Source organism: Stegostoma tigrinum, chromosome 11 (genome assembly GCF_030684315.1).
Source record: "Stegostoma tigrinum isolate sSteTig4 chromosome 11, sSteTig4.hap1, whole genome shotgun sequence".
Classification (NCBI taxonomy): domain Eukaryota; kingdom Metazoa; phylum Chordata; class Chondrichthyes; order Orectolobiformes; family Stegostomatidae; genus Stegostoma; species Stegostoma tigrinum.
Window position 1 is genome coordinate 8,320,703 of NC_081364.1, and position 21,383 is coordinate 8,342,085.

Sequence of the window (21,383 nt, forward strand, 5' to 3'; positions counted from 1 at the left end):
TTGTCCTAATTCCTAAACTCAAAGTTCTGAGCAATGAAGCCAAGTCTGTTGAATGCATTCTTAGCCATCCTGTCTACGTGTGCCGTAAACTTCAAAGAATTATGTAGCCGACCCCCTACGTCTCTCATTTCTCCAACATTACCCAAGGCCTTACTTTTAATTGTATAAGTTCTGTCAGACTCACAGGTCTATAGCTCCCAGGCTTCTCCTTGCATCCGTTCTTAAACAAAGCCACTGTCCAGTCGTTTGGCACCTCACCCAATTTATGGACGACGCAAATACTTCTGCAAGGGGCCCCACAATGTCCTGGGATACACTAGATCAGGTCCCAGAGAATTACCTACCTTTATGTTTCTTAAGATCTTCGGCACTTCCTCTTCTGTAATGCGAATGTTTTCAAAACATCAATATTTATTTCTCTGAGTTCCTGAGCCTCCATTTCTTTCTCCAAAGTAAAAACTGACACAAAATATTCATTTAATCTCTCTCCCATCTCCTGAAGTTCAACATAAAGATGACCTCTGTGATCTTTAAAGGGCCTTACTCTCTTTCTAATCAGTCTCTTGCTCTTAACGTACTTTTAGAATCTCTTTGGATTATCCTTAACCTTATCTGCCAAGGCTATCTCATATCCTCTTTCTGCCCTCCTGATTTCCCTCTTGAGAATGCCCCTACACTCCTTGTACTGCTCAATAGATTCATTTGAATGCAATTGTCTGTATCTAGTATATGATTCTTTTTTATTCTTGACTAGAAACTCAATATTTTTTCATCCATTGTTATTTAATTCTACCAGCCTTACCATTCACCCTAACAGGAACATAATGCCTCTGAACTCTCGTTGTCGCACTTGTGAAAGCCTCCCAACTATCAGACATCGATTTATCTGCAAACAGTCTGCTCCAATCAAGTTCTGAAAGTTCCTGTCTCATATCATTAAAATTTGCCTTACTCCAATTAAAAGCTTTAACCTCTATGCAAGGCTCATCCTTTTCCATCACTATTTAAAAACTAATAGAATTATGATCACCAGACCCAAAGTGCTCCCCTACTATCACTTCAGTCCTTACCATGCCTTATTTTCCAAGAGAAGGTCAAGTTTTGCTGTTTCTATAGTAGGAAGATTTACATAGAACATAGAACAGTACAGCACAGAACAGGCCCTTCAGCCCACAATGTTGTGCCGACCATTGATCCTACATATTGAGAAAGAAAATTTTCTGGAACACATTTAACAAATTCTTCATCATCCAAACCTTTAACACTGTGTAACCTCCACCAACCTCACAACCTAACAAGACCTCAGCTTTCCTTCAGTTCTGAACCTTTGCACATCCCCAGCTTTCATCACCCATTCCTTCAGCTGAAGGCCCTAAGCGCTGGAATTTAGCAATTCCTCTTCAACCTCTCCTCATGCCACCTGTTTTCAGACGCTCCTTAAAACCTAATTCTGTGATCTTTGCCACATGTCTTCATATCTCCCTCAGTGGTTTGGTGTTTCTCTGTGTTTAAGATGCTGTGTAAATATCTGGGATGTGCGGCTTAACTGATGAGAAAAGGCCAGACAGCTGGTGTGTCTCATCATCTCTCCTACTCTTTCCAAGAATAAATATTTGATAAACATACAAATTAGGAGTAGGCCATTCAGCCCCTTGGGCATGCTCTGGCATTCAATGCGATCATGACAGATTTGATTACTCCACATTCCTGACTAAGCCTTGAGATCTTTCACCCCCTTGATTAATGAGAATCTATCTACCTCTGCCTTAAAACTATCCAACTTGCACCACTGAAGATTCATCACTCTCTGACAAAAAATATTCTCTTCACCTCTGTCTCAAATGGGCATTGCCTTATTTTTAAACAGCGATCCCTGTTTTTAAACTCTGGCACGAAAGGAAACATCTTCCCTGCATCCACCACATCACGATCCCTCAGGATCTTCTATGTTTTAGTCAAGTTCCCTCCCATCCTTCTAAATTCCAGTGGATACAGGCCAAGCCTGTCTGCCTTTCCTCATAAAAAAACCATGCTTTCTAGATATTTACACAGCATTTTAAACATAGGGAAACGCCAAACCGCAGAGGGAAATATTAAAGAACAAAGATCATAGAAGTAGGCTCTCAAGAGCACCTGAAAACAGGTGGCCTGAGGAGAGGGTGAAGAGGAATTACCAAATTCCAGAGCTTAGGGCCATCAGGTTGAGGCATGGGCGGCAATGAGCAGGCAATGAAATCTGGGCATGGGCAAAGGGTTAGGGTTGAAGGAAAGCAAAGATCTCGATGGGCAGTGAGATTAACAGAGGTCATGGATGTAGCGTGGGACATAGAATCATAAAATCCCATTCAGTCTTTCAAGTCCACACCAACCCTGTGAACAGCATCCCACCCAAAACTAGCCCCCTACCCTCTCCGTGTAACCCAGGAACTTAAAAGTGAGCAGACATCAGATTTGACTCGTAAAGTCATTGAGCTGTACTGCATGGAAGCAGACCCTTCGGTCCAACTCGTCTATGCTGACCAGATTTCCTAAATAAATCTAATTCCATTTGCTAGCATTTGGCCCATATCCCTCAAAACCCTTCCTATTCATGTACCCATCCAGATGCCTTTTAAATGCTGTAACTGTACCAGTCTCCATCACCTCCTCTGGCAGCTTGCTCTACACCTGCACCACCCTCTGCGTGAAATTGTTGCTTCTTTAAAAGGTGCCTTTTACATCTTTCCGCTCTCACCTTAAACCAATGCCCTCTAGTTTTGGACTCCCCTAATCTGGGGAAAAGACCTTGGCTATTCACCCTATCCATGCCCCTCATGATTTTATAATCTACCATAATGTCACCCCTCAGCCTCTGATGCTCCAGGGGAAACAGCCCCAGCCTAGTCAGCTTCCTCCCATAGCTCAAAACCCCCCACCCAAGCCTGTGACAACATTGTTGTAAATCTTTTTGAACTCTTTCAAGTTTCACAACATCCTTCCAAGAGCAGGGAGACCAGAACTGCACACAGTATTCCAAAAGTGGCCTAAGACCCTGTACAGCATAAAAACATGGCCTCCCAACTCCCATACTTAATGCACTGACCAATGAAGGCAAGCATATTTACAGTCCCTACACAGAAAAAGACAATTGATGGCCCCTGGGCTTCTGGAACATTCTATGATTCCCCACTCACCAGGTTTCTCTGTAATGGACGTTTCAGGTCCAAATTCAGTTCCGAACACTGGCCGGATTGTGAAAACATACTCTCTCCCAGGTTGCAAGTCGGTGATCTGGTAGGTACTGATAGTTTCTGGTACAGTGACAGATTGCTGTTCTTTTTGTGCTGAAAGGTATAAATATTATGGGATTACAGGGAGATGTCAGCATTTAGACACTAATGAGCAAACACTAATCCACAACAGTCTACTGCCAGCAGTTATGTTTATTCTTTCTTGGGATATGAAGTTCACTGGCAAGGTATTGAGCATCTCAGGTCATCCTGGAGAAGGTACAGCTGGAAGGAATAATTATATGAAACTGACTGAAAATGGCAACTGTGTGTAACTTGCCACCACCCACAGTCATGGGCATGTGCCAGGGGTGGCACCAAGTGTACATGTGCAAAGTGAGACGTGTCTAGAAACAAGCAGCTGATTGGTTTGTGCAACTGTGGCCAGTTGTGCGTGCCAAAGTTCATCAGCCTGATGCCAACTCTGCCTGGTTGCTGGCCAGATTGTTGTGAACAATGCAGCCTCTGGACTGCTCAATGGGGAGATGCTAAGTCTCCCTCCGTGAAGCCTGAAGGAAGACAATTATTTTCTCTCACCGGTCGCTGCAAACTGTTGCCTTCAACCAATAGCTAAGAGACTTTGCAGCTACTGTGCCAGTCGTCCTGCGCCTCCTTCAAAGAAGTATTAGAACCTGAGGAAAAGAGATTGAGAAACGCAAGCTCCTGACAAACCAGATGGGTTAACTCAGTGAACACTGAGGGCTACTGCGATTTCATTGTGGTTCTCAGTTTCTTTTCCCTGTCTATGTCTTTCTGAATGTCTCTGCCCATCTGTATGTCTAGGGATTTTAAGAAGGGGTTAGAGTTTTAACTAATACAGCCACACTCATTCACCTCGCCAGCCCCCCACACCCACTGATTATTCGCCAGCCTGCCCATTCACCCATACCTATTCATTTCTATTTAAAAAAACAATATTTATTCCACAATAATTTGCTGTTAAACATTACCCACTACACATAGCCAACAAAAGAAATGCATGACAGAGCCATGTGTTAATTCTCATCAGTCCCACTTTCATCAGTCTCTGTACATGTATTTTATTCATATATATGTATATTTAATCCTTAAACCATGCGGGTGATCTTATGATCTTGGATAAGCACATGGACGTACATGGAATAGTGTAGGTTAGATGGGCTTGAGATTGGTATGACAGGTCGGCACAACATCGAGGGCCGAAGAGCCTGTACTAAGCTGTAATGTTCTATGATGCACATTGCATGCTATTGTTGGCAGTTCATGTGGCTTCTGCCTGTTTCTGGGATGATGTTCCTTCAGAGGAAAATGCCATTCCCATCGAAAGTGCTGTCACCATTGCAATTGTTGCTGCTGAACCATTTTCATTGTTGGGAAAGTGTGGAACTCTGGGACTGATGGCCTTTTTTGTGCAATTGGTCTTGTCACATTTTCCTCATCAGCTGACTGCAGAGGTAGATCAGTTGTGTGCATGTCTCTGCTAAGACAACAACATATCTGCTTAAGATAACAAAGTGTGGAGCTAGAAGAACACAGCAGGCCAAGCAGCATCTCAGGAGCACAAAAGCTGACGCTTCAGGCCTAGACCCTTCATCACCTCTCTGATGAAGGGTCTAGGCCCGAAACGTCAGCTTTTGTGCTCCTGAGATGCTGCTTGGCCTGCTGTGTTCTTCCAGCTCCCCACTTTGTTATCTTGGATTCTCCAGCATCTGCAGTTCCCATTATCACACCCCAACATATCTGCTTGTTCAAATTTACTGTATGCCATTGGAGTGACAACTGAGGTCCCAAGTTGCCTCAGCACTGACTCGGGATAGAGTGTGAAGACAATGTGAGATATCAAATTTCCCAAGCATTTATGAAGCACCTGGATTCTTCACTCACAGACTGAACATCGTTGTTGCTCACAACAATGTTTGGAATGCTGTAATGACTGAAGTGTGCTTTCAGTGAGGTGAGAGTTCCAGCCTTTGACATCAAGACCACTATTGTCTCAGTGTTGTATCAAAGAGCTCCGACAAGACTGGAAACAATACGAATCGCAGGCAAACTCTCTACTGGGTATACAGGAAGATGGTCATGGCTACTGGACATCAGTCATCTCAGCTCCAGGACATCTCTGTATATGTTACTCAGGGTAGTGTCCTTGGCACAACCATCTTTAGCTGCTTCATCGACGATCTTCCCTCCATCATAAGGTCAGGATGTTCGGCAATGATTGCACAATGTTCAGCACCATTCATGACTCTTCAGATACTGAAAGAGTCCAGATTCAAATGCAACAAGATCTGGACAACATGCAGGTTTGGGTTGACAAGTGGCAAGTAACATCTGTGCCACACAAATGCCAAGCAACGACCATCTCCAATACAAGACAATCTAACCATCACCCCCTTGATAAACAACAATGTTACCATCACTGAATTCCACATTATTGAATGGGGTTACCATAGACCAGAAACTCAACTGGGAGGGGGTTAGTGGGGGGAGCAGTGTGCTCCAACCATCATCCATGATCCGGCCAGGAACTTCATCAATGGCTGGTTAGCTTGCTTAGCTCATCTGTTGCAATCATCACAGTGGCTGATTTCATTGTTCACATCTGGCCAGAGGATCTCTTGTCTTTCTAGAGATGAGAAGCTGTGAAAGTGTTGCAATAATTTGTTGGAATCACGATGAACCTAGCAAAGTTCATCACAGTGTGAACCTCCTTGGCGTAAGTTAGCCGTGCAAAGATCTGCTAATGCAGTTGGAGTACAGAACAAGGGTAGTCTGAATTAGAGATAACAAGGTGTAGAGCTGGGTGAACACAGCAGGCCAAGCAGCATCATAGGAGCAGGAAGGCTGACGTTTCGGGCCTAGACTCTTCGGACTGAAGTACTGTTAGCACTCTGCTGAGTTACTACAACGTCAATGATGAAATTTCCATGCAGTTTGGTACTTGCAAGACAGAATTTGCACAACACCCATGTAACAAGAACAGCCAATTGCATTTGCATCCAGAGCATTAATATAAACTGAACAGCAACAGGCAAAGAGTGCTTGGCTATTGTCTTTGCTTATGGCATTGTAATCAGTGTCTTGTTTACGAGGGACAAACTAACAGGAGAATCTGAGCACAGGCCATTTCCAAAGGTGTTTCTCAGTCTGCTTCTGTGTGCTCCAAAACATCAGCAAAGAGTGGTAACAAAGTGTGAAGCTGGATGAACACAGCAGGCCCAGCAGCATCTCAGGAGCACAAAAGCTGATGTTTCGGGCCTAGACCCTTCATCAGAGAGGGGGATGGGGTGAGGGTTCTGGAATAAATAGGGAGAGAGGGGGAGGCGGACCGAAGATGGAGAGAAAAGAAGATAGGTGGAGAGGAGAGTATAGGTGGGGAGGTAGGGAGGGGATAGGTCAGTCCAGGGAAGACGGACAGGTCAAGGAGGTGGGATGAGGTTAGTAGGTAGGAGATGGAGGTGCGGCTTGAGGTGGGAGGAAGGGATGGGTGAGAGGAAGAACAGGTTAGGGAGGCAGAGACAGGCTGGGCTGGTTTTGGGATGCAGTGGGGGGAGGGGATGAGCTGGGCTGGTTTTGGGATGCAGTGGGGGGAAGGGGAGATTTTGAAGCTGGTGAAGTCCACATTGATACCATTGGGCTGCAGCGTTCCCAAGTGGAATATGAGTTGCTGTTCCTGCAACCTTCGGGTGGCATCATTGTGGCACTGCAGGAGGCCCATGATGGACATGTCATCAAAGGAATGGGAGGGGGAGTGGAAATGGTTCGCCTCCTGCAATGTGGACTTCATCAGCTTCAAAATCTCCCCTTCCCCCACCGATTTGAACTCATATCCCAAAAATATCTGCTCGACAGTCCAAGTTCAATGATATTATCACCATTGCCAGTCTGACTGCATCATTATTCTTAGCTTTAACCACATGGGGAGGTGAAGGCCTAGTGGTATTATCGCTGGACTGTTAATCCACGGACCCAGGTAATGTTCTGGGACCTGAGTTCAAATATTGCCATGGCAGATGGTGGAATTTGAATTTAATAAAACATCTGGAACTAAGAATCTAATGATGGCCATGAATCTATTGTCGATTGTTGGGGAAAAACTGGTTCACTAATGCCCTCTATGGAAGGAAACTGCCATCCTTACTTGGTCTGGCCCACATGTGACTCCTTACCCACAGCAATGGGATTAACTCTGAATTGTCTCCTGGGCAATAAATAGCCAGCAATGCCCTCATCCTGTTAATGACTAAAGGAAAATAGCATTTCCTCTGGTACTGAGTTGCACAGGGTCATCATACTCTGGGTTAACAGATTTCCCCTGAATTTATCAGGGGCTATCTAATATTTTTGGCTGCTTTTTTTTGTGAACAGGTGGGATTCTTCCTCACCACTGAATTCAGGAGCATCATTAGATTCTTAACTGTGAATTTCCATGTGGGATTTAAATTTCTGCCATGACAGGATTTTAGCTCCCCTGGATTAACCATCCAGCAATAATACCACCAGACCATAGTCTTCCTATTTACATTCTGCAGTTGACAAACAAAACTACAAAGAAGTGAGATCTGATCTTAGTCTTGTTGCCAAGGCCAGACAGTCATTATGCAATACTTCTCTTCCTTAAAGACTTACAGAGAAAGGTCGATCATTTGTAAGCATTTCTATATTTGAACTTACAGGTAGTGAGTCTCCAAGATAGGATGTAGCTGGTAGCTCCAGGGACACGGGACCAGCCCAGCGTCATTTTGCCAATGTCGACATCGGTCACTCGGAAACCCTGCACCTTCTCAGCCTGAGCTGCAAACAAAGTAACAACAGAACTTTCAGAAACCATGGCTAGCATGGGTTTGATTAGCTGAATGGCCTCCTCCATGGCCATAGTGATACTCTTAAGATGAAACTAAAATTGCCTGAGACTAAGCCACCTGAAACCAATTCCACGGACCCGAACGCCAATTTCGCTTCCCACCTGTACAAACTTTAGGAAGACCTGAAATCAAATAGCACCTGTCATGAGACTGGGACATCACACATCAAAACACCATCATAGACCTAATTGAAGAAGGTCTTTTGTGTACAGAAAATAGGGGCAGACGTAGGCCATTTTCCCCTTCAAGCCTCTTCTGCTATTTATGTAACATGGTGGGATTTGAACCAGAACATGACCGAGATATTTTAGTTTTCTCTTGTTATTGTTTGTACCTTAACATGGTGCCAAATTGTGGTGACAGAATATTTTTTTCATTGGGACAATGAAAATTCATTCATTCTTTCAATCGTTAGGTTTTCTGGTTAATAAAACCACCCCCTTACTTGTTACCAAGGCACTTTGGAATGTTCTGAGATCATGAAAGGTATTACAGAAATAAAGGGATCATACCAGAAACTCAGTAAATCCAGGTGAAGTCACAGCAGTCCCACAAAGCTGCTCCCTCACTATAGAAAGACAACTGGAATTAAGTTTAAGATAACAAAGCGTGGAGCTGGATGAACACAGCAGGCCAAGCAACATCTCAGGAGCACAAAAGCTGACATTTCAGGCCTAGACCCTTCATCAGAGAGGCGGATGGCGAGAGGGTTCTGGAATAAATAAGGAGAGGGGGGAAGATGAAGAGAAAAGAAGATAGGTAGAGAGGAGAGTATAGGTGGGGAGGTAGGGAGGGGATAGTTCAGTCCGGGGATGACGGACAGGTCAAGGAGGTGGGATGAGGTTAGTAGGTAGGAAATGGAGGTGCGGCTTGAGATGGGAGGAAGGGTTGGGTGAGAGGAAGAACAGGTTAGGGAGGCAGAGACAGGCTGGGCTGGTTTTGGGATGCAGTGGGGGGAGGGGATGAGCTGGGCTGGTTTTGGGATGCAGTGGGGGGAAGGGGAGATTTTGAAGCTGGTGAAGTCCACATTGAAGAGGTTGCAAGAGAGTTACAGTGGGAGACAGATTCCCTGAGGTTGGTCCGGAGGGAGGAGGGTAACCTCTTCAGGTTAGGCATCCCTGGAAGAGGCTTTGCAGTGAGGTTAAAATTGTATCAGAGATAATGGGAACTGCAGATGCTGGAGAATCCAAGATAACAAAGTGTGGAGCTGGATGAACACAGCAGGCCAAGCAGCATCTCAGGTGCACAAAAGCTGACGTTTTGGGCCTAGACCCTTCATCAGAGAGGGGGATGGGGAGAGGGTTCTGGAATAAATAGGGAGAGAGGGGAAGGCCAGAGTTACCCACTTCATAATAATCTTGGCCTCCTGAGGGAGTTGAACCAACACAGCTGGCATCGCTCTGCAGCACAAACCACCCCTCCAACCAACTGAGCTAACCACACATTAAATCGGACCTGTAGCAGCTGTAATTGTTGTAGGGGTCCCTTCACGGTTCCCGAAAAGTGAGGAGATTTGAATGATGTAGCTCATCCCTGGCTGCAGGTTCAAGATGTCAAAAGTGTCAGTGTTTGCCGTAACCAGCCGAGTGGTCTCCGGGCCACCTGTGCACAGAGGTTCGTTCATTAATTACACCATCTACTTTAGATTCAAACAAATACAGCAGGCAGCTAATGTCACGTGTGCGTGTCTGTGAGTGTGAGTGTGTGTGTGTATTTGTGTGTGAGAGTGTGTGTGTGCGTGTGTGTGCGCGCGCACGCGTGTGTGTTTGTGTGTGTGTCTGTGTGTTTGTGTGTGTGTCTGTGTGTGTGTGTCTATGCGTGTCTGTGTGTGCGTGTGTGTGTGTGTGTGTGTGTGTGTGTGTGTGTGTGCGGCGCGCGTGTGTGTGTCTATGCGTGTTTGTGTTTGTGTGTGTGTGTGTGTGTGAGAGAGAGACATAGTGAGTGTGTGTGTGTGAGAGAGAGAGACACAGTGAGTGTTTTTGTGTGTGTGTGAGAGAGAGAGAGAGATATAGCGAGTGTGTGTGTGTGTGCACGCGCGCGCACGGGTGTGTATGAGAAAGAGTGAATGACAGAAACATATTGTGTGTTCGTATTTGCATGTGTGTTTTTTTACAAGCAAAGAAGTTATATTTAACGTCTGCAACACATTGATGGGGTTCTAGTTGTCAGATTGTGGCTACGACAGGGCATAGACCTTGGTAAGGATGTCACGGCCTTAGAGAGGGTGCAGGGGAGATGTAGCCAAATGAAATGATGTCAGGCTCGCAGGACTGTAGTTACATGGAGCGACTGGAGAATTGGTTTGTTCACTTTGGAGCAGGGAAGGCTGAGAGGAGACGAAGAGCGGGTTGTAGAAGATTACCAGGGGCATAGACATGGCGGAAAACACTTGTTGTTCTTTGTTAGAGGTTCATTAACATGGTGGCATAATTTTAAGGTGAAAGGCTGGAAATTTCAAGGGGACTTGAGGAACAGCTTTTTCACCCACAGGGTGGGGGGATTCTGGAATGCTGTGCTTGGGAGGGTAACTGAGGCAGGAAACCTCACAACCTTTAAAATGTGCTGGGATGAGCATTTGGAATGTCATAACATTCAAGGCTAGTGGCTATGTGCTAGAAACTGGGTCAAGTGCAGATTCAGAGTTAATTTTTCACTGCAGATTTAACGGGTTGAAGGGTTTCTTCTGTACTGTATGACTCATTGATTCTAAGATGAAGGGAGGGAATTGATCGATCTGTTCAAAACCAGGAGTATTTCAGAAGAATAAAATGTCTCTAAGGATTTCTTTACCTTGCATGGGAATGTGGGCATCACTGGCCAGGCTAGCACAGTTGTACATCCTTACTTGCCCTTGAACTAAGTCGCTTGCTCACCCATTTTGGAGGGCAGTTAAGAGTCAACAAGCATTGCTGTGGGCCTGGAGTCACATGTAGGCCAGACCAGGTAAGGATGGCATATTTCCTTCCCTAAAGGACATGACTGAACCAGATTGTTTTTTATGAAAGCGACTTTCAGAGCAGAATATTAAAAGCATGAAAAGATTTACCTTCTGCCAGTCTCCATTGGATTCTGTATCCAGAGCTTCCTGGCACACTACTCCAAGTGATCTGAATCCGTTTGGTCGTTGAACCGATGATGCGGAGACCCTGAACTGCTCCCAGAGGACGTTCAACAGCAGCTGTAGTTGGGATGAAGAAAACTACTGGTCAACATTGACATATGTACACCATGGAGAAGCAGTTAAGTGGGATGGGTATGTTCACACATGGCCTCACTGAAGGACTGCAGATTTGAAGGTGTTGGACTAGCTGCAGTGCTGTAGAAAACAGGGCCCATGTTTTAAATCGGGAAATAAGGAGAGTTACCTCATGCCACTTGCACGGAGAGGACCTGGAGTTAAATCCGAGGAATGAGATCATGGGATCACTATATACATATTATATGTATATAATACTAATACTAACAGGCTATTCAGCGCATGTTAGAACACAAGAACATAGGAACTAGGAACAGGAGTAGGCCATTCAGCCTCTTGAGCCTGCCCTGCTATTTAATACGATCATGGCTGATCTCATCTCTGCATCAATCCCACTTTCCCACCACTCACAACAACCCTTCAATTCATTTCTAATTAAAAACCTACCTATTTCCTCCTTAAATTTACTTCATGTCGACCATACTTTGGGGCAATGAATTCCACAGATTCATGACCTCTTGAAAGAAGTAACTTTTCCTCATCTCTGCTTTGAATCTGTAACTCCTTGTACAAAACTGTAACCTTTCGCTCTAGATTAGCCCACATGAGGAAACGTCCTTTCCAAGTCTAGTTTTTCAATCCCCTTTAACATCCTGTATACATTAATTAGATCTCTTCTCTTTCTTCTAAACTCCAGAAAGAATGTGCCTAAACTGCTCAATCTCTCACATAAGACAAGCCCCTCAGCTCTGGAATCAATTTAGTGAGCCTCCTCTGAACTGCTTCCAATGCCACCAAATCGCTCCTCAAGTAAAGGGAATGAAAATTGTACACAGTTGGACAGGTGTCATCTCACCAATGTCTTGTTCACAGACAAGGCAACATTTTCCTATTTTTATACTCTATTCCTTTAGCAATAAATGCCAAAACTGCATTTCCTTCCTTATTACCAACTGTCCCTGCATACTCGTTTTCTGTGATTCATGCAGTAGGACACCCAGATCGCTCTGCACTGCAGCACTCTCCGTTTCTCTCCATTTAGATAATAAGTTGCCTTTCTGTTCCTCCGACCAAAATGGACAACCTCATTTTTATGCACGTTAAACTTCGTCTGCCAAGTTTTGGCTCATTCATCTAACCAATCCATATTCTTTTGTGAATTTCTTGCTTCTTTATTACAACTTACTTTCCCATCCCTTCTGGTGTCATCTGCAAATTTACCTATCGTAGTTTCTATCCCTGTTTCCATACATTATAAACAGTTGATGTCTGAAGGCCAAACCCTGTGGAATTCCATGTAGTTCATTAGCATAAATAAATTGCTTCTGAACAGATTTTTGGAACTTGACTTTCATTGCTCAGTTTGTACCTCATCCACTCTGTGTAAAGTAGAGATGTTTGATATGAATCCTAAATTTATCTTCTTACGACTTAACTAAAAAACAATGTAACCTAATCACCCATGTCTAGCACTGGGTGCCAGATTCTGGGAAAAATGTGATTACGTTGGACAGAACGTGAAGATAATTTACAAGAATGGTCCCGGGTTTTTGAGAAACTTCGGTGTTGAAGGTAGATTGAAGAAGTTAGATCTGTTCTCTTTCGAGAGAAGAAGGCTGAGAGGAGATCTCATAGAGGTTTTCAAAATCATGAGTGGTCTGGAACGAGTAGACAGGGAGAAGCTGTTCCGTTTCATGAAAGGATCAAAAATGAGAGGGCATAGATTTAAAGTAATTTGGGAAAGAAGCAAGTGTGATGTGAGGAAGAACTTCTTTTCACTCAGTGAATGGTTAAGGTGTATTTTACACTCCTTAGAAATGTGGTGGCAGCAGCTTCAATCGAGACAGTCAAGGGATGATTATTTGCAGAAATGTACTGTGTAAGGGTATGGGGAGAAGGCAGAAGATCAGCATGAGGTAATGATATTTGTTTGAAGAGCTGGTGCTCCCATCTACGCTGATACAATTCTGTAATTCTGGGATTTTGTAATTTGCCTCTGAGAACATTTCCTAGTCACCCACCATCCAGGCTCAGTAAACCAAGCTCCACCCCCTACAATGTTTATACCATTCCCAGTCCTCCTCAGTTTTCCACCTCAATCAAATAAGCTGGGTTATTGCAGCAAGAAACTGTTGCATTTCCTGACAAAAAATAACTATTTACGCAACGGAATATAGATGAAAGAGCAGGGCAGGGACATGGATCATTGGCTGAATGACGATACCACAAAACCAGACGGGCCTAGGCCCGAAACGTCAGCTTTTGCGCTCCTGAGACGCTGCTCGGCCTGCTGCGTTCATCCAGCTCCACACTTTGTTATCTCAGTGACAGAGAACAGTCAGGCTGAGTAAAACAGTCTGTCCCTGTGATGGACTTACGGGTGGTTGCCGTTATTGTGACAGGCTGTCCTTCTCGGTTCCTGATCAACGCAACAACTTTCACGAGGTAGTTAACTCCGCCTTGCAAATCCGCAATATCAAATGTCGTTACGTCTCCGGGTACAACTCTAGTGATCTCAGGTCCTCCTGCAGATTGAAAGAAAACAATGAATGACCCGGTTCTGAAGAAGGGTCCCGACCCGAAACGTCAGTTTTCCTGCTCCTGTGGCCTGCAGTGTTGCTCCAGCTCCACAGTGTGCTACCTCAGACTCCAGCATCGGCAGTTGTTACTATCACCAAATTGTGTTGACGATTTCCCAAGCTTTTTTTAATTCATTTGTAGAATGTGGGTGTTGCTGGCTAGACCAGCATTCATTGCCCATTAAACAGTCATTGACATTGTTGTGGGCCTGGGGTAAAGTGTAGGCCAGACCAGGTAAGGACTGCTGTTTCCCTCCCTAAAGGACATTAGTGGACTAGATGGATTTGTCCCGACGATCAACAACCATTTCATGATCATCGTTGAAGGCTTAACTCAGGATTTTTCTCTCAAATTTAATTCAAATTCAACCATCTGCCATGACAGATTTCAAAACCAAGGCCCCCAAAATACTACCTGAGGGTCAGGATTCATAGTCTGGCAACAATACGACTAGGGCCCCCACCTTCCCAGGTGCAGTTTATTCTGCCAAACCCGTTAGATCCTCAGTCCAACCCTCTCCCAAATGAGCTATTTTACCATAGAATCCCTACAGTGCAGAAAAAGGCTATTCAGCCTACTGAGTCTGCACCAGCCCTCTGAAGAGCATTCCACTCACACCCAGCAACTCTACATTTCCCATGGCTAAACCACCTAGCCTACATATCCCTGGGCACTATGGGGCGATTTCCCAAAGCCAATCCACCTAACCCACCTGGGATTGGACTGGGGGAAGAGCCCAGAGGAAACCCACGCAGACACAGGGAGAATGCGCAAACTCCACACAGACCATTGCCTGAGGCCAGAACTGAACCTTGGTCCCTGGTACTGTGCAGTAGCAGTACTAAACATTGAGCAACCATGCCACCAAACAAAGGCTGTCGCAATCAGGAAGCACTTATTTTGCCCAAACCCAGGATTGGACCAGGGACCTTTAGATCTTCAGTCTAACGCTCTCCCAAGTGAGATATTTCAGCTCACAAAATAACTTTTGGGTTACATCAGTCATTTGGGACTTGAGTGCTTTTTTAACATTCATTTACAGGAAAATTACTGGCATTTCAGCAATAAATGTCCATCCCCACTGCCTTTGAGAAGTTGATGAGTCACTTTCTCGAGTTGCACATGGGGCTACTTCAGAGGGTGATTAAGAGTCAACCACATTGCTCTGCGTCTGGAGTCACACGGAGGCCAGATTGGATGAAGATGGCAGATTTCTTTCCCTAAAGTACCCAGGTGGGTTTTTAACAGGATCTATGAGTTTCATGATCATGATCATTGATAGAAAGTCCTTCCCTGCTTTAAAAAAAGGGACCTACCATCACTGCGCTTCCAACTGATGCGGTAAGACGTGGCTTCGGGAACCCCGACCCAAGACACTCGCAGGACATCACTACGGGCTTCGAGCACTCGAACATCACTGACGCCGGCTACCTGGCCCTCTTTCGAGGCTGTGACAACAGAAGAGGTCACCCACAAGCATGCACATGCACATCAAGCTGCTATCGAAGACAGTACAGCATATTGATGTTCAAAATGGTCCTAAGACATATAATCAAACTCAAAATGGCTTTCAGATATAATAACATAAAAAGTAGGAGCTTGACTAGGCCATTAGGCCCATTGAATTTCTTCTGTAACTCAGTAAGTTTGATCTTCTGCCTAACGCAACCTTCCCATTCCATGCCCAAATCCCTTAACTATCGACCTCTGCCATAACTATATTCAATGATTTAGCATCATATCCTTCTTGGGCAGAGAATTCCTCAGATTGACAAGACTTAAAGTGAAGAAACCTTTCCTCAACTCAATCCTAAAAGGCCAGAATCTTCTTCAAAGCTTGTTGTAGACTTCCTGGCCATTTTAGGTAGATTACCTCTTAGAGTCACAGAATCAAAGAGTTATAAAGCATGGAAACAGAACCTTCAGTTCAACTCATCCATGCCCACAGGATTCCTAAACTGAACTGGTCCCATTTGTCTGCATTTGGTCTGTAGCCCTCTAAACCCGTCCTATCCATGTACTCATCCAAACGTCTTTTAAATGTTGTAATTGTACCTACATCTACCACTTCCTCAGGCAGCTTGTTCCATATATGCACCACTCTTTATGTGAAGAAGCTCCTCCTTAGGTCCCTTTCTAATTTCTTTCCCCTCTCTTCCTCTAGTTTTGGACTCCCCTAGCCTGGGAAAAAGACCTTGGCTATTCACCCTGTCCCTCACGGTTTTATAAACCTCTCTAAGGTAACCCCTCAGTATCCAAACTTCAAGAAAAATGAATTAAGTTCCTCAGTTTCTCCTCACTTGTTAACATAGAGATTATTCCAGAAGGGTTTGTTATCATCAAATTAGGGGAAAGTTTTCCAAGCATTTTCCCATTGTGGCGTGATTTCAAGACTTAAAAATTGTAGTGATGCCTCAGCGAGAGCTGTCACAGTTGGAGGACAACTGTACAGCCGTTATAACTTGGTAAAAGCAGCACAGAAACCTGGGGGGCTGACTGCCTCAAAATTGCAGCTTAAAACCCACATTTTGCGCAGCATTCCTCGAGATCCAAACGGCATGCCGTACTTCAAGTGTGTGATCTCATCAAAATTTTGCTTTTATTCCTTCGTGGGATATGGGCATCACTGGCCAAGACAACATTTATTGTCCATTCCTAACATTCACTTGAGGGGCAACAATACTGCTGTAGGTCTGAAGTCACATCTAGGTCAACCCTGGTACAGATGACAGATTGGGAACAAAAGCAGAAGTTGCTGGAAAAGCTCAGCAGGTCTGCCAGCATCTGTGAAGAAAAAAAATCAGAATTAACGTTTTGGGTCTGATGACCCTTCCTCAGTACTGGAACTGAAATGTTAACTCTGATTTTATTCATCACAGATGCTGCCAGACCTGTTGAGGTTTACCAGCCACTTCTGTTTTTTTTCCTGATTTACAGCATCCGCGGTTCTTTCGATTTTTATTCCTTCCTTCGAGGACATCAGTGAACTAGATGGGTTTTTGAACAATAATCAAGACTTGAATCAAGTTGAAGAGGGCTCGGAAAAGATTTACCGGGATTTGGCCAGGAATGGAGGATTTGAGTTAGAGGCTGGATGGGCTGGGACTTTTTTAACTGGAAGGGAGGCTTTACAAAAGCTTATGAAATCATGAGAGGTACAGGATGAGATGAATGGCAGGTATCTTTTTCCTAGGATGGGGGATTTCAAGACCTGGGGACATGTTTTTAAGGTGAGAGGAGGAAGATTTGAAGAAGACATGAGGGGCAATTATGTTCACCCACAGAGTGGTTTGTGTGTGGAGTGAACTTCCAGAGGAAGTGGTGGATGTGGGTACAGTTACAACGTTTAAAAGGCATTGAGATAAGTATGAGAATAACAAATGTTTGTTAGGATATGGGCCAAAATGTCTGTGTCTGTGTTGAATGACCCTATCACTAAGGCATGATCATCATCAGACAAATTTTATAGGGGCTCCCCAGGCTTTTCAACCCAAATTCAGATTTCACTACCTACCGTGGTGAGATTTGAACCCCTGGTCCCCAGGGACATTAGCTACAGGTTCTGGAGTCCACACCCAGCGACGTTCCCTACAACAATGTCACCCTGACAGTGCCAGCAACGGTAAGGTCATTTTACTCATACACAGTAATCCCTTAGGAACAAAAGCTACCATTTCCTTTCTTCCCTGTGCTCTGCTCACTGTAGTTTCTTCTGAAGAAACACCGTCACTTTTATTTTAAAAGGCATGTGTTTATTCTTCTACCCTTATTTTTCCTGATCCAGCCCCTTTCCTTGAAGGGATCATATTTCGTGTATTTTTTTTTCATCTCTGTTCCCAAAACCAATTGACAGTTTTAGAATCATTACCAGGTACTCACCAGTCTTTGTCATAATTGTGGCAGGAATCCCTTCTCTATTTCCAACTATTGGAGTGATTCTGACTGCATACACAGTGTTGGGTTTTAACTTCTGGATGTTAAATGATTTGACATCTCCACTCACCGTGCTGCTCTCCTCAACTCCTGAATTAACGAACAAAATCTTTACTGTAGAAGCAGCAATGGTGTGTATTTATTATATATATATATAAAAGTTATATTTTTAATACAGTATGATATCTCAAATCTCAGGAACATTGAACTTCACAGATGTTTTAAATGTCCTCTTTAGCTTAAGCTGAAACAGAAGTTCCCAAAAGGGACAAAAACAAAGTTGCTGGAAAGGCTCAGCAGGTCTGGCAGAATCTGTGAAGGAAAAGAACAGAATTAACATTTTGGGTCCTGTGACCCTTCCTCAATGTTAACTGATTTTTTTTCTTCGCAGGTGCTGCCAGATCTGCTGAGCTTTTCCAGCAAACTTTGTTTTTGTTCCTGATTTACAGCATCCACAGTTCTTTCGGTTTTCAAAGAAGGCAGAGGGTAGAATTATGATAAATAAATGCTTGGAGGCATGTTCGTGTGATCCAGCGGCCAAGGGGAGAAACGTAAAACAGAAATCTACTGAAATACCCAGAAATTAAAAAATACTTTTGCACAGTGTGTCACAGAAAAAGAATGGCTACTCGACTCCAGGTTATAGTCCAACGGATTTATTTAAAATCACAAGCTTTCGAAGCGCTGCTCTTTCATCAGGTGAAGTGGAGGGGATTGCACACAATATATAGGCAGAGAGATAATGGCAGGATATTTCCAGGTAATTAAGAATGTCAACAGATAAGTACAAACAGTAGGAGTAGAGTGTCGACAGGCTGAAAAACAAACCTTGTCAGGGAACTGACAGTGTTAACGGATTAATATAATGAGTGTGAGTGAAGTGTCAACAGCTGTATAAGAAGCAAATGGATGATCTATGAACCAATTAATTAAGGCAGAGAGATAATTACAAGTAATTAAAAGTAGAAACAAACCAATTGGCTGGGATAGCATGAGTAGGTATCTGAGTCACATGACGAGGGTCTGACAAAAGCAACAAGTCATCGAAAACTGTCCAAATTAATTAAGGCAGAGAGCTAATCATAAGCAATAAGGGTAATGGTGCCAAAACAGGGCAGAAAGGAAGATTTTGCAAACACAGAAAAGTACGGTGAGGTTACATGTAGTGAAACATTTTTTTTTCAGAAACAGTGACACTAAGAAGATGCCTCGCTAGAAACGTAGAGAAGGCTGTTTTGTATTAGCAACCAAGCAGGATGCTGGTTAGAGTGCCTTTTCTGTTCAAAAGGAAGAAAGCACACAGCCCCTTTGGGATTTAAGGGACAGAGAGACAGAGATGTAGGTCTCGTTGGTGAAAGCTGTATCCAGAGATTTAATCTGAGTGGAATTCTTTTGAAGCATGCTAAAAGTTTCCACTTTGTGTGACAGGCAGAAATTAGTCCACTGAAGATATGGAAATGACTTCAGAACAGTTCCCACAATGCTAAATATCTGCCAGATGTGCAGCACACGACAAAAGGAATTGTAAAACATAGTTTGATTGTTTTACCTAATTAATGCAGAAGTACCTATTATTTAATTAAATGTATTAGTTGCCTATTAATTCATGTTTGATGTTTAAATGCATTCCTGTGAAACGCCTTCTGTAATGTCAAGATCCCTATTGTTTGTAATAATAAAAGTCTTAAAACATGAAGCCTTATTTTTCAGTTCTTTCCACTGGTCACTGGGAACTTAATTACCATTTAAAAATTATTGGCCTCCATCAGAACCTTAACATTATAGAAAGCATTTCACAGCAGTGTATTCAAATAATATTAGATGCCAAGGCTCGTAAGGAGATATTAGGGCAGGTGACCAACAGCTTGGTTGATGTGGTAGGTTGTAAGAGATGGGAAGGGTTCTATATGACCAGCCTGAACAGCATTCATAACACCATGCAGTTGATTTTGTTACAATTTACTTAGACATCATTAATGGGGCCAATATTTATTGCCTATCAACCTGAGAAGGTGAATCTTTGCATCCCTACAGTGTGGAAACAGGCCCTTCAGCCCAGCAAGTCCACACCAACTCTCACAGCATCCCACCCAGACCCATTCCCCTGTAACCCACCTAATCTACACGCCCCTCAACACTATGGGCAATTTTCCACCTAGCCTGCACATTTTTGGACTGTGGGAGGAAATGGGAGCAAACCTACACAGACTTGGGGAGAGTGTGCAAACTCCACACAGGCAGTCACCAGAGGGTGGAATCGAACCTGGGTCCCTGGTGCTGTGAGGCTGCAGTGCTAAGCACTGAGCGTGCTACCCCAAATGATTCTTAATGAATCATTGAGTGACCACCTTCGGTGAGTACCAGAAAGTTAACCACATTGGCATGGAATTGAAGGCACATTTATGCCAGACCAGGTAAGGATCCTCTCACATCCTCCCAGCCAGGCCATTAGTGAACTAGCTGGGTGTTTATAACAATCCTACAGCTCTGTGCTCACTAAGGGTAGATATTTCCCCTCATTCATCAAAGCATGGAGGTGGGCACTTTAGGGGATAGCTGAAATGCCACCCCCACCAGATCGCCCACTAATCTGTTCATTTTTAGACTCAGAACAGTTCTGAGGAAAGGTCAGCAAACCCGAAACGTTAACTCTGTTTTCTCCTCCACAGATGTTGCCAAGACCTGCTGAGCTTTTCCAGCAACTTTGTTCTTGATACTGAAAACACAGGTCTCTAGATGGTATCGCTCAATCAGATACCAATCAAAGGCCAGCAGCTTCCACATCCTAAAGTGCATCAGTTCCCCTCCAAACCACGCACCATCCTGACTTGGAAATATATCGCTGTTCCTTCCCTGTCGCTGGGTCAAATTCCTGGAATTCCCACCCTAAGGGCATTGAGGGTCAACCCTCAAGAGGAGGGCTGCAGCGGTTCAAGAAGGAAGCTCACCGCCACCTTTTCAAGGGACAACTAGGGGCAGGCAATAAATGCTGGGTCAGCCAGCGACACCCACATCCCAAGAATGAGCGAGAAAGAAAAAGTTGTGACCTAGTTCTCGGGGGATCCAGTAGTAAGAAGGTACATATTTTTTCTCTTCTTCTCACGGTGCTTCTTGAAGAGAAGTGTCTGGGTGGTTCAGAGACAAAGGCTTTCAGAGACGACTCCATGGTCCATCATCTGTCGCTCCATTTGACCCCAGATTGGGTCAGTTGGAGGCTCAGAAATTTCTGAAGAAGCGTCCAGACCCGAAACATCAGCCTTCCTGGTCCTCTGATGCTGCCTGGCCTGCTGTGTTCCTCCCGCTCTACACCTTGTTAACTTATCATCCTATACTGCCACCAGGGAGGTAAACTGAGGCCCTCAAGAAACCATTAATTGATGACCATCAGGGTTTTAACCACTGGCCTGTGACCTTCTCATCCAGAACCAGATTGCTAATATGGTGAATGTCCCTCCACGCTGACCTTACCCAATTATTTCCCTTTCTCTAAATCGGGGAAAAGTACCCCCTCACGGGATTTACTTTCAGCTTTTTTTCATCAAACTGAACTCAGATTCTCAA

At 44.2% G+C, this 21,383-nt stretch overlaps 1 protein-coding gene across 1 annotated transcript in view; it reads right to left on the reverse strand.

Moving 5' to 3' along the window:
- col7a1 (collagen, type VII, alpha 1) overlaps positions 1–21,383 on the reverse strand; it is a 443,464-nt gene that overhangs the window by 279,596 nt on the left and 142,485 nt on the right. The window contains exons 22-28 of the mRNA XM_059649672.1: positions 17,769–17,912; positions 15,206–15,337; positions 13,688–13,834; positions 11,160–11,291; positions 9,569–9,715; positions 7,923–8,042; positions 3,174–3,323 (exon numbers count right to left, since the gene is read on the reverse strand). Of these exons, the coding sequence (XP_059505655.1) occupies positions 3,174–3,323; positions 7,923–8,042; positions 9,569–9,715; positions 11,160–11,291; positions 13,688–13,834; positions 15,206–15,337; positions 17,769–17,912 (972 nt within the window). The remainder of the gene's footprint in view (positions 1–3,173; positions 3,324–7,922; positions 8,043–9,568; positions 9,716–11,159; positions 11,292–13,687; positions 13,835–15,205; positions 15,338–17,768; positions 17,913–21,383) is intronic.